Source organism: Lagopus muta, chromosome 6 (genome assembly GCF_023343835.1).
Source record: "Lagopus muta isolate bLagMut1 chromosome 6, bLagMut1 primary, whole genome shotgun sequence".
Taxonomy (NCBI): domain Eukaryota; kingdom Metazoa; phylum Chordata; class Aves; order Galliformes; family Phasianidae; genus Lagopus; species Lagopus muta.
Genome location: NC_064438.1, coordinates 35,837,728 through 35,849,613, shown reverse-complemented (window position 1 = coordinate 35,849,613; position 11,886 = coordinate 35,837,728). Strand labels below are relative to the sequence as shown.

At 45.3% G+C, this 11,886-nt stretch overlaps 1 protein-coding gene across 5 annotated transcripts in view; it reads left to right on the top strand.

Annotated features, from left to right (window-relative positions):
* Positions 1–830: 830 nt before the first annotated feature.
* Positions 831–11,886, top strand: part of BAZ1A (bromodomain adjacent to zinc finger domain 1A) — a 55,505-nt gene continuing 44,449 nt past the window's right edge. For 2 of the 5 annotated variants that reach the window (XM_048947840.1, XM_048947838.1), the window contains exons 1-3: positions 831–1,286; positions 1,881–2,016; positions 8,786–9,064. In XM_048947840.1, coding sequence (XP_048803797.1) covers positions 1,904–2,016; positions 8,786–9,064 — 392 coding nt within the window. In that variant the 5' untranslated portion in view covers positions 831–1,286; positions 1,881–1,903. Of the gene's footprint in view, positions 1,287–1,702; positions 2,017–8,785; positions 9,065–11,886 lie in introns of those variants that run through there. The other 3 variants (XM_048947842.1, XM_048947839.1, XM_048947843.1) reach the window with 2 other exon arrangements.

Below are 11,886 nucleotides of genomic sequence, written 5' to 3'. Positions count from 1 at the left end.
GCTGAAAACAAAGCGTAGTGTTGCAAAATCTCACTATAATCATAAGGGCTGCCAACACTAAATGTCACAACCGTGGCATACTGTAGAGTTTTGATGCAAAACTAAAATTTATGAGATGTTAGATGTGCTAGAAGTGCATTAACTGAAGTTGCATTTGTGCCATTTGCTAGTAATTAATTAAAAACTGAAAGTGAAGCCAATTGGCAAATAAAAATAAGCTGGTGGGACTCGGAGCTAACCTGTGCTGTAGTTCAAGCTTCATATTTTGTAAACTTGAGGAGAGCACTGGCATTTCTCAGTGCTTTTGATTAAAACCCGATCACTTTTTAAACAAAGCAATTAATGACTTTGAGTGTAAACATTCTTTGAGATCGCAGTCATCCGGGCTAAATGCAACGCCGATTCTTACAGGGAAGACAAACAGCCCCTGCACAGGTGCAGGAAGTAGCACAGCACCTTTATGTGCCTGAGCAGGGTTGATGCTGAAGATTCCTGCTTAGATGTCAGCCCTCAGACGCCGTCCACCTGGGTGGTTCTGGGGGGTTTCTGCAATAGTTATGTACGCTTACTGTGCAAGTGCTGGAGCTTGCGGTGGGCTCTGTGCAAACATCTCTAAGCCGGCTGTCACTTACGACAACACAATTAGACTAACGCCCCTGTTTTAATTATGTATGGAAATGCCTTAAAGATAGTGAAAACGGTGAAAAAAACAAAACCCGAGTACACTGGTAACGCGATGTACGGACGTTTTCAAAGAACTGGCGGAAAAATAAAGGGGGTAACGTAACGGGGCCCAGCTCCGGGCATATCTGACGCGCAGACGACCTTGCCTGCAGCAGAACACGCACACCCTTGTGCCGCCGTGTGCGTCGGCAGCCGGCTCTCCCTGGCTTCGGGAAGGGAAAGCTGCGGAGCCGCGCGGCCGAGGCTGTCTGTTCAGCGCAGCGCTGCCGGGGCAGGAATCCCCGGGGCCGGGGGGCGAGCGGCGAGGACCGCCTTCCTCCCCTCGCCCGGCAGATCGCAGGCTGATAATTCAAAAATGGAGGATGAGCCCTCTCAGCCATTAATTAATAATGTAGCTCTCTGTCTTCCTGTGTGACACACGCTGGAAGGCACCGAGCGGCCAATAAAGATGTAGGGGAGAGAAGTGGAAAGCTCCTCCCAGCAGCTCTTCCTGATTGAGGGCTCGAAGAAGTAGATCAAAAACTTCCCAGGAGCTGGGGGGCAGAGGAGAAGCGGGGCAGAGCCGCGGGCCGCGTCGCGTAACGCCCGAGCAGCGGCTCCAGGTAGGAGGCGGGCGGCAGAGGGCCAGGGCCGGGCAGCCCCCCGCGCCGTGCCGCACCCGGAGCCAGGGCCGCGCCGTCCCGCGGAGGCAGGCGGCGGCCGAGGAGCGGCCGGGGCGGAAAGGGCTGCGGAGCGCGCCGGGGCGGCAGGAAGCGGGCGGATCGGCCGCCGCCGCGCTCGCCCCGCCGGGAGTGGAAGTTGTGTCCGGCTGCGACGCGCGGCTCGGAGGCGGGGAAGGGGTGACCCGGGGCCGGGGGGGGGCCGGCGGAGACAAAGCCGGCGGCGGCGGCGGACGGGGTGTCCCCGCGCCGAGCACGTTGTGTGGCGCGGACGGGGGGGGCGCCGCGCCCGCCCGCCGCTCGGCGTCATGGCCCCATTGTGAAGCGGCGGGAGGAGGCGGGGGAGGAAGGATCCGCCGCCGCTCCCCGCGCAGTCCCAGGCAGGCAGCGGCGTGTCAGGCACACAAAAGGCCGCCGCCGGATCCTGCCGTGCCGCCGCTCTCTGCCGTTCCTTCTCCGGCGCCCGCGGGGGAGGGACGCGCCGGGCCCGCGCTCACCGCCTCCCTCCTTCTCCTTTCTCCCCGGGTCCCGGCGCAGCGAGGAGAGAACGGAACGGGGCGATGCCGCTGCTGCACCGAAAGCCCTTCGTGAGGGAGAAGCCCCCCGCCGACCTGCGGCCGGACGAGCGCGTGTTCTACTGCAGGGTCACCAATGAGATCTTCAGGGACTACGAGTAAGCCGTTCCCCCCCCCCCCCCCCCCTCACCCCCCTCTTTCCCCGCGGCCGGGAGCGGTTACCCCCAACGGCTGACACCTGGGCGGGGAGGAGGAGGGAGGGGATTCCCCGGCAGCGCCGCGGGGCGCCCGGCGGGGAGGGGTCGCGGCTGGCGCCGAGCCCGTGCCCCGCCGCGGGGTGGGGGGGAGAGGGCGGATCTCCCGGCCCGGCCGGGGGAATCCCTTCGCCGCTCGGCGGGGGGATCCCGCGGCCCCGTCTTTCCGCGGGGAGAGAATGGCAGGCGGGGAGGGGGCGGCCGGCTGCAGCCCGGCTCCTTCCGCGGGGAAGTGAAAGTTGCGCGCGTGGGAGGCGGCGCTCAGCCCCGGGCCGCTGCTCCCTCCCCCCATCTCGCCGCGTGTCGGTGCTGCGCTAGGCCGGGACGCGGCAACAACAAACGGCCGCCGCGCGCGCGCCGGGCCCGGGATCCGGCGGCTGCTCCGCGCGCGGAGCGTGGCACGCGCCCGCCGTACTGTTGCTGTGTGTGTGCGTGCGTTGTGTGTGTGTGTACGTGTGTGTGCGTATGAGCGCGCCGAGCCTCCGGGCCGGCGCAGGGCCGCGTAGAGCTTCTTGTTCCCGGCACCCTCTCCCGGGCCGGTGTCAGAGCCGCCGCGCCGCCCATAGCCGCGCTCGCCCCGCCCTCCGCCGGCTGCCGGCCCGCCGCTTGACCCGGGTGGACGCGGCCCGGCCCCGGGAGCCCGCAGCGCTGCACCTGCTTCCGGGCGGGGCGGGGGAGCGGGGGCACGGAGCGGTGGTGGAGCGCTCGTCCGGCGGGGACTCTTGTCCCCCGCTCCCTCTGGTTACGGTCCTCTCGCTGCCCCCCCAACCCTCCCTCTCCGTTCGTTTTCTTTTTCTTTTCTGTCGATGCGATGACCGGAGGCAGTCGAGGAGCTGTCGTTAGCGCAGGAGGGGTCGTCCCTAAGTTGGTGTCAGCGCTGTCAGAACAATGGGCGGAAAAGTGCTCAGCGCCTCTGGGCGCGGGGCTCCGTGTCCCGGAGCCGCTCGGCTCCGTCCCACCTGCGGGGCGGCCCCAGCGCCGAGCTCTCCCTTTTTTGTCTGCACAACAGACGCGCAGACTAATGAGATTAAATCAGAAATGCTTCTCGTTTGCAGCATACGAAATTAGAGCACACCTAGATCTTTTTCATGCTTAGACTTGTTTTTCTTACTCAAATGCACCTCGCCGAGTACAGCCGGGCCGGGGCCAGGCTGGGTAACCGCCTGGCGCTTGCGGGGATGGCTGCGCGGCTGCGGCGGCCCCGTGTGTCCGAAACTGCCCTTCTGGTTACCTGCGTGGCCGTCACGTAATCGGGTGGCTCCCGTGCGTTTGTTGGCACTGCTCTTGAATACGTTTCTGGTGTATTTATAGTTTAGAGTAAATTTTAGCATGAAAGGTATCTTTCAGCTTCGGCACAGTGTGGTGAATGTTTAATGCGGAACCAATTCCTATATTTAACCTATGTATGAATGAAGGGATAAATTTAAACTTGTTCACACAGGCTATCCCTAGCGGTGCCAGTGTGTGGCTTGACCAGAGGTCGGGGCTGGGATATGGTGTTTGGGGAAGTACTTCTGCCTTTCCTGCAGAAATCTTTGCTTTTTTTTTTTTTTTTAAATTATTATTTTTCTGCATTGGATAAAATGGATGCTTTACAGCGACAAGCAGAGTACTTTTTACATGGTATGTTGTTGTACTGTGGCTGGATGTGTTCAGACGAAGGTGAGTTGGTGGTGATATGATCCAGGGAACATCGGCAAGCTCTGCAGGCGCCCACCCTCTCTTGGACCACAGATCTCGCTACAAAGCAGTGCCTCAGGTGGCTGCTGTGAGATGAGAATATTGCCCTCTTGCCAAACAACAGCAGTTAGGGTAATGGCAATATGCAGGGACCACTTCTTGAAAATGGTGCTAGTTGTTTCATGAAAGAAAGCTGTTGCTTGAATTAATCTTTCTTGAATCTACTTTTGTGATAATAACTTGAATTTTCTGAAGGGAGAGTGTAAAAGAAAAAGAATCTGACTATCTCACAGAGGCTGCATTGATAAATGGGGTAACCTGAATTTACCTCATGTATATGAGCACTTCAGTTACCTACTACGATCTGATAATTGGTTTGTTGTGTTTTTTTTTTTTTTTTTTTTTGAACAAATTTAGGGCACTGAAGAGTTATTTCTATGCTCGCAACAGCACCAGTAGAGATGAGTACAAATCATACGTAGGATTATTCTTTCCTGTGTAAGAAATCCTTATGCTAATGCAAGCAGAATTTGGCAAGACTGCTGTTCTGTAAAGTGACCTTCCTGTTAAGAATCCATTTCCTTTTTCATGAGAAATACCATCACACAATTTTGCAATATTTTAGAAGAAGGTACAGTGAGATGGTGATGTTCAGTTGTATTTATCAAGAGCAGCAGGCGTAGGGAGCTGATGTTCTTAATGCTTCCTTCTAGTCCCTGCCATGGGGTTGGTATGGGGGGGAATCAGCCAAAGAGTCTCAGGAGTGGTGGTAGGAAAAACAAGTTAGGAGTGTGTGGGGGTGCACAGTGAGATGCTGTTGCTGGTCTTGGCACTTTGTGAACAGCTAATTGAGATGTGCAGTGAGAACTACTGGCAGAGTATGGCAAGTCTTGCTTGTGAAGACAGTCTGAAAGGTAGGAACTCTTTTTTATTTTTTTTCTTTTCTTTGTTTGAAGAGGCAGTTGACCTTAAGAGAAAATTCAATGGAGCTGAGAAAAACGGAGTAGTACAGAGACCAATGGTAGGAATGTGGTGAGTGAAGGGAGTTCTGCATCTTTAGAACTTACTGAAAAAAGCTTTAATAGGTTGGCCTGTGGGACACCTGGTGAAAGTCAAAAGGAGGTCTGTGTAAAAGGCTTCTTAGAGTATACCTAGCTTAATTAGATGGGTTTTTCTGTTTTGTTGAAGAAAAAATCCTCAATTTGAAATATATTAATGTGTGATTAACCTGTCAACATTGGGGAATAGATGTCTTTTTAGTTGTTTTGATTTTTTTTTTTTTTTTTTTTTTTTTTTTTTTTTGTACATTACTACTCAGTACGTACTATTGACCACTTGTGGGAACAGGTTGAGTACATAAGCACTTCTGTGATGCTGGATGGGAGAGTTTGTCTGTGAATATGCTGGTAACATGGACTACATAGATTATATGTTAGATGTGGATAAGGGCTTCAGTATTAGAAATAATCTTGTTCATGGATCAGCCATGCCATATAATTTTTCTGCTCTTTCCTCTCTCTTAAATCTCCCTTAGCATAAGTTTCTCCTGTTCTACATTCCCTGTTGTATAATTCTTCTGTTTAAAAAACAAAAAACAAAAAAAAAAACCCACAAAACTTGTTCTCTTCTGACTTGTTTTTAATATATGTTAAAAATGAATGAAAATTGTTTGAAACAAGCATGTGCTTGAAGTACTAAAAATACTGCAGAGCTTAGACTCAATAATGACGATTCTTGGTTAGCTAAGGCAAGAGCCATCTCTTACTGCTGTGCTTGATTGGTTCTTTTATTTTAATATCCATTGCAAGCGCAGTCAACACAGAAACTCCAAGTAGTTTACTTCCAGAATTATTTCTTTCAACTAATAAACTGCCTTCTGTCCAGTACTCACAAAGCAGTGTGGAACTACCAAATACCAAATGGTTTGCTGCTTAGCTTACCTTGCATGGAGGACTGATTCTGTCACGTCAGTGCAAACAGGTGTCCAGCTGAGAGTCAATGTGAATTACTGTACCCACAGCTGGGTTCTCCTGGTGCAGCACCTTGATCTGATCAGGAAGCACCTGGGTGAGCTCAGTGTGTTGCCATCTGTGGGCTTCCTCCTAAACCCTGCCAAGGGTTGTGCAGGCCCTGAAACAGCGCAAAAGTCCTGAAATTGTAATACCCCTGATAAGGGTGTATTTAAGACTATGAGCAGCAGATGCACTTGCTGTGTGTGTTGAAATTGAATGTCGAATATGGCTGAGTGCCCTGCTGCTTTTTGCGGGCAGAGCAAGTACAGCACTGCTTGGTACCAATTGCTTGCTTGGTGGCTGTTGTGTATGATCTCTGTGAATCCTCTCATGTTGGCTGGAGTGTATTGCAGAGGCGGGGAGAGCAGTGCCACCAATAAAACCTGCTGTTGTGATTGTTCTCTCTTCTCTCAAACTGAGTTGGTGAGATCATTAAAACATTGCAATAAAACTGTGTTAACAGACTAAGCCACAGATGGTATTGATGTGTGATGTGTAATGACTGGCTACCAACAAATAATGCCTTCAGAACTAAAACCCATGTATTTGGTATGGTTTTCTTTTTTCCTTTGTAACTTTTTGGGGCAAAAATTCATACAAAACAGAAGAGGAAATGAGCTACAGTGAAGCTAGGTACACAGAGCACTGTATGTGAATGAAAAAAGGTTTTCTTCCAATATGTCTCAATTCAAGTGATCTTAGAATTTTGCACTTGTAATAATCATGGGTTTAAAAAAAAAAAAAAAAGTTTCCCCCCAGAAGTTCAATACTGCAGTTTTAAATAGCTGGAGCACCTAGTGTCCCCACACAGGGAACAGCAGCAGCCCTTCAAGGGATACTGCCTGCTTCAGCTTCTGCTCTTTCTTTGGTCATTATTGAAACATATATTCTGATCTGTTTTTAAATAACTCTTGGTAATTATCAAGAACCTCTGTTAAGTGAGGCAGAAATGTATGTAGAGAGATGATGGAGACTTTGGGGGTTGGACTCGATGATCTCTGGAGGTCCCTTCCAACCCCTACAATTCTGTGATTCTGTGTAAATGTTTATCCAGTGCAGTCAGTAAGGCTAATTAAAATTGCTGTGTTTCTCACACAGAAGTAGTGAAATGTAGGCAGGAACAGACCTAGATGAATTATGTGTTGTGTATTCCATCACTTTTTTTTTTTTTTTTTTAAATCAATTTAAAGATACCTATTAAGTCTAAACTGTTCTTTAAAAAGTCTTACTGTTTAGAGCTTTAGCAATAATGGTTCATATTTTGCTCATACCCAGTTGGATTCAATATGGTTGACTGCAGAAAAGGAATATTCTTTCTGTTCCATACACAGTATGGCCAACAGCCATCTGTTCTTCATATAGTGGAGAATAATTTATCTCCTCTCTCTGTCTTTCTTTGTTCTCCATTTTTTGTTTAGAGGAAGCAAAAACCAAATTGTCAGTTATTTCAGGCCTTAGATTGTGTGTTATCAAATATACTAAGCAGGCAGAAGAAATGTTTTAAAAAAAAAAAGTATAATTTGTGTTATATGAATAACATCCCACATCTTTTCCTCTTCTAATTCTCCTGTTGTCACAGCTGATATTCTTCCTCAAGCATCCTTCTCTCGCTCAGAGGAATCCTCTGCTCTTACAGAAAGGATTATCTGAGCCAGGACCCTCCATTGTCCTTAATCTGGAGTTTCCATTTCATTTTCAATGTGTTACTGTTGCATCTGTCCAGCTGCAGTGAATATCATCATCAGTGTGGCTGATGCATGTTTGTCAGTGTGGGTTAGTGGGGAGCCTGCAACAAAGAACTTCAAGCGAGAGCTGTGCAGTTCTGTAACCCTGTTATGAGAATGATCTGAACAGTCCTATCACTTAAAAAAAAAAACAGCAGCACTACACCCTGTAATTTTTTTTAAAGGAATGAACTGCAGTGTGGCTATCTCAAGTGCTGTGGAATGCTCTGAAAGTGTTGTGTGTGTGCTTTGAAATAGCTCTGTTAAGCTAACACAAGGAAACAAACAGAATTTTTCACGTTGTATGTTGCACTCCTATAAATACTGATCTGTAAAGAGTTGTAAAAGAAGGCAAATCAAAATAATCATCAGAACTGGAACGCACTGAGAAAATGCTCTGCTGTCATACCACTGATGCACATGGTATTCTAACAGGGTTCTGTGAATAGCTCTGCCAACTATGTGATCTCAAATGTGTTTTAACAAATCACATTTTTTTTTATACCTGTCAAAAATTGAAAAGCTCTTCTTTCAGAAAATGAAAGCTTTTGTTTCTTGGTCCCAGTGTAATAACCAGTAAGTAAGCAATAATAGCACTGCATTTTTGGCATTAGTTGGAAGTACAGGAAAGGAAGAGAATCAGTATTTGCTAATGGAACAGGAGGGGAGAAGGATCTGTGAAAAAATAGTGTGGTGGTTTCTCTAAGAGCAGTGCAAACAGTGAAGGAATAAAAACTATTTAGAGAAGTACTAGACATTGTTTTTTTTTTTTTTTTTTTTTTTTTTTACCTCTCACATGTTTTCATATGTGAGCTAGAGCACTCCAAATCTGAAACATACTCAAGTTTCAGCATGTTTCTGTGATCTTAAGGTTGCTCTCTCTGCACAATTTTAGACCCTCCTCCTGCTAGTTTTTGTGGAAATACAGGAGATGCAATGAGAACATGACACGATAAACCCACTGTGATTATTCTTGTGCATGAGGCCGCTTACATGTGAAATTTGCTTGTAAATAATAAATAAATAAAATGTCATCTGTAGTGAGAGGAAATTTTGTTTTTACAATAACAATTTATGAAGCCAAGGCTTAAGAAGTGATAAATAAACCTTGATGGTGTTTGCAACCGGCATAGATGTAGAACTGTTTTTGAACTTGAGACTTACAACAGAAATTGCTGCTTTATAAACTGGGATCAACTTGAAACTGTTGGAAGATAACAATTTTCTTTTTCTCTTTCTGACTTCCTTTCTTTTCAGTGATTTTTTTGAGCGCACAATTCTGTGTAACAGCCTTGTGTGGAGCTGTGCAGTCACAGGTAAACCAGGACTCACATATCAGGAAGCACTGGAATCGGAGAAGAAAGCCAGGCACAATCTTCAAAGTTTTCCAGAGGCGCTCATCATTCCAGTTCTCTACTTGGCCACCCTTACCCATCGCTCACGACTTCACGAGATCTGTGATGAAATCTTCGCCTATGTCAAGGATCGGTATTTTGTTGGTGAAACAGTGGAAATGATTAGAAGTAATGGTGAAAGGTAAGTCTATTTAAAATAACACGTTTCTTTTTTAGTCTGTGGGCTTTTTCTTTGTGTGGCTTCTTTTAAGCCAAAAATCAGAATAATAAATTCTGTCAAACTCACCAGAAGTCAGGTGATGCTTAAGCTAGCAATACTGTTACTGCTTCTAATTATGTTGGAGTAGGATTGCATTTCTGGGCTTAGTATCTCATTCTTTAGCTTAGAAACAGCTCTTGAGGCAGGACAGTTCTCTCCAGTCTTGATGCAGAAGACTTTCGGTTCCAGTGGTGGGTTTGCAGAAAAGTTGTAGTCCCTTGGCACACCTGTGTGAGGAAGGTAGTGTGCTTGTAGAATGAGATCTAATTAGAAACTAGGAGAAACCGTGAGTTAAAAATGGTGTGAAATTGTTGAAGAAATCATACAGGACACAGTCAATTGAATGATATTTTGTATACTGAAGTAAAGAAAGCTTAAAGAATCAATTAGAACTGGATTTTCATTTTCCAAGTAGTCACTAAAATTGTAATTGTATTCTGAGGTAATGAATTGTGAAATATCTGTAATAGGTGATTATCTGTGATTTGCTTTTCTGTTCTGTCAGGAGAAAGGTGCAAGCTTACACTGCAGAGCAATGAGGTGCACCCTATGGGCTTCATAACATTGTGTATGTTGGGTGGTAGGAATAGGGTGGTTCAATATAGTCATCAGATAACCCATGCAGAATAAAAGCACATTTTCTTAGCATCTCATCCAGACCTTGTTAAAAGGGAATATCTGTTTATGTGCTGCAGGAGATAACTTGCAAGGAACCTTTTGTGGATGTGTATTTTATGTGGACCTGTGCTTAATAAAAAGTAGGGAAGTCATGGAAAGCTTTTGTTCTTTTCAACCAGCGAAGTCTCAGTCTGCGAAGTCTGCACAAGAATTTTGGTAGAGCTGCTGTTCTGTGTATGGAAAATATATATATCCAAAGCTTGTTTCTGTTTTTCCCATCTGGTCTAGTGAGTAGACCTACATCTTTAGTGTCAAAGTAATCTTGCTTAGGGAATAAATTTTTACTCTTTATTCTTTTTTTTTTTTTTTTTTCCCCTTTCTAATCGGGAACCCAAATATTATGAATTGTAACTGTGATTTACCTGTTCATTTTCATTTGCCGAATGAAATGTGTTTGTTTTCAATCTTTGAACATACTGTCAGTTTCCAAATTATTATCTCAACAAATGCTTTAGAAAATCAACTTCCTTTTTTTTCCCCAGGAGCAGCTTTCCCATCTTTCTGTTGCTTTTCTAAACTCTTCATTAAAATATTTATGTGTATCTTAGCTTTTCAAAGCTGAAATGAAAAGTAGTCTTGTATGAAGAAATGAGAAAGATTTGTATGTATGACATCTTTTGAAATTCAGAATCCATTTCAGTTTCATTTGTACAACGTCATAAGCCCATTTTTAAGTTTTCCCAAAGGAAATGGTTTCTGCTTACCTTGTGGGCTGAATTCTGCTCAGGTAAAGGTGTGATATGTTTCTATCTCATGAAGACAGCTTGCTTTTTTTTTTTTTTTTTAACTAGCCTTTGATTCAGTCTTGCATCTTTCCATAATTTTGAATAAGCAGTATATTTAATAATTTATATTTATGTTCCAGTTTCACAAGAAAATTTATTAATAATATCTAAGCTAAATTTCTTAAGCCTTTGGGGTGGGTTAGACAATCATTCAAAATTTGTTTCCATCTTTACCTAAACTGCTGAAGAATTTATATTTTAAGCTGCTTGAGTATAGTTTGTTAAAACAAAGCATATAGAGTTCTCCATAGCTAACTGTATGCCACTGATATTCTGGACAAATGTATAACAGGGAGCTGCTTCATGTCTTCATTAGGTTTAGGAAACATGCAAATTAAATGTTTTGATGGCTTTTTTAGGCTTAGAATAATTAAATAATATAAATCGAAGAGGTGGTTTGTAGTTATTCTGCTGTGCAATTGAGAGTTGACTTCGACTTATATTTTGAAGTACTGCATTGAGGATTATGCACACTAACTCATGTTACTTGTTAATAATACTGCTGTTCAACAAAGTGATTTGTGTGTTTGCCATGCGGAGCTGCGTTTTTGATGGTCTGTTTTAGCAAAAATGTTCCCTGTCAGTCTCTAGTGATGTAGGATCTCATGAGACCAACGGAATTAGGCAGATCATGAAACCTTATTTGTGTAGGGTTGCTGTAAATTGCATTAATATATGAAGCTTTCTGCACATGGAACATCAGCTGGATTGTTTTATTATCTGGGCTCCCTGCATCTTTTAATGTGAAGCCTACACTACATAGCTGGGTAAATAAAGGTTATTTAAGTAATTTAAGCGTTGATGTCATTCCTAACTTTGTGCATGCAGTTGTTTGTAGGATAGATTACTTTGATGCACTTTCCTATATTTTCAGTGAAGTAAGTGGAAGAGAATGTAAACACTGGAAAAGTTAATGTTTCGTCTTAAAGAATGTGCTTTTATCTTGAGTGTAAGAAGCATTCTGTAACACTGGTGAGGAATGGACAGGTCATCTGGAAGGGTAAGAATGCCCGTGCTTTGTCCAGAGGCTTGGCAAAAGACTTCTGAGACTGAGAATTCCTGTATTGTACCTGTGCTTTCTGGTTATTACACAATGTTGTGTCTCAGTGATTTTTTCCTGGTCTTATTATGTGCCTGTTGTGCTCTTATTGTTTCTAGCAGATCATTGCACTGCTCAGTTTTGAATTTTTGGCTTCCACTTTGTTGCTGAGGTCTGGTAGGAGGAGCTCAAACAGTTTGGGAGTTATTGTCCTTCCTGTTACTTTGGTATATCTAGTGCTG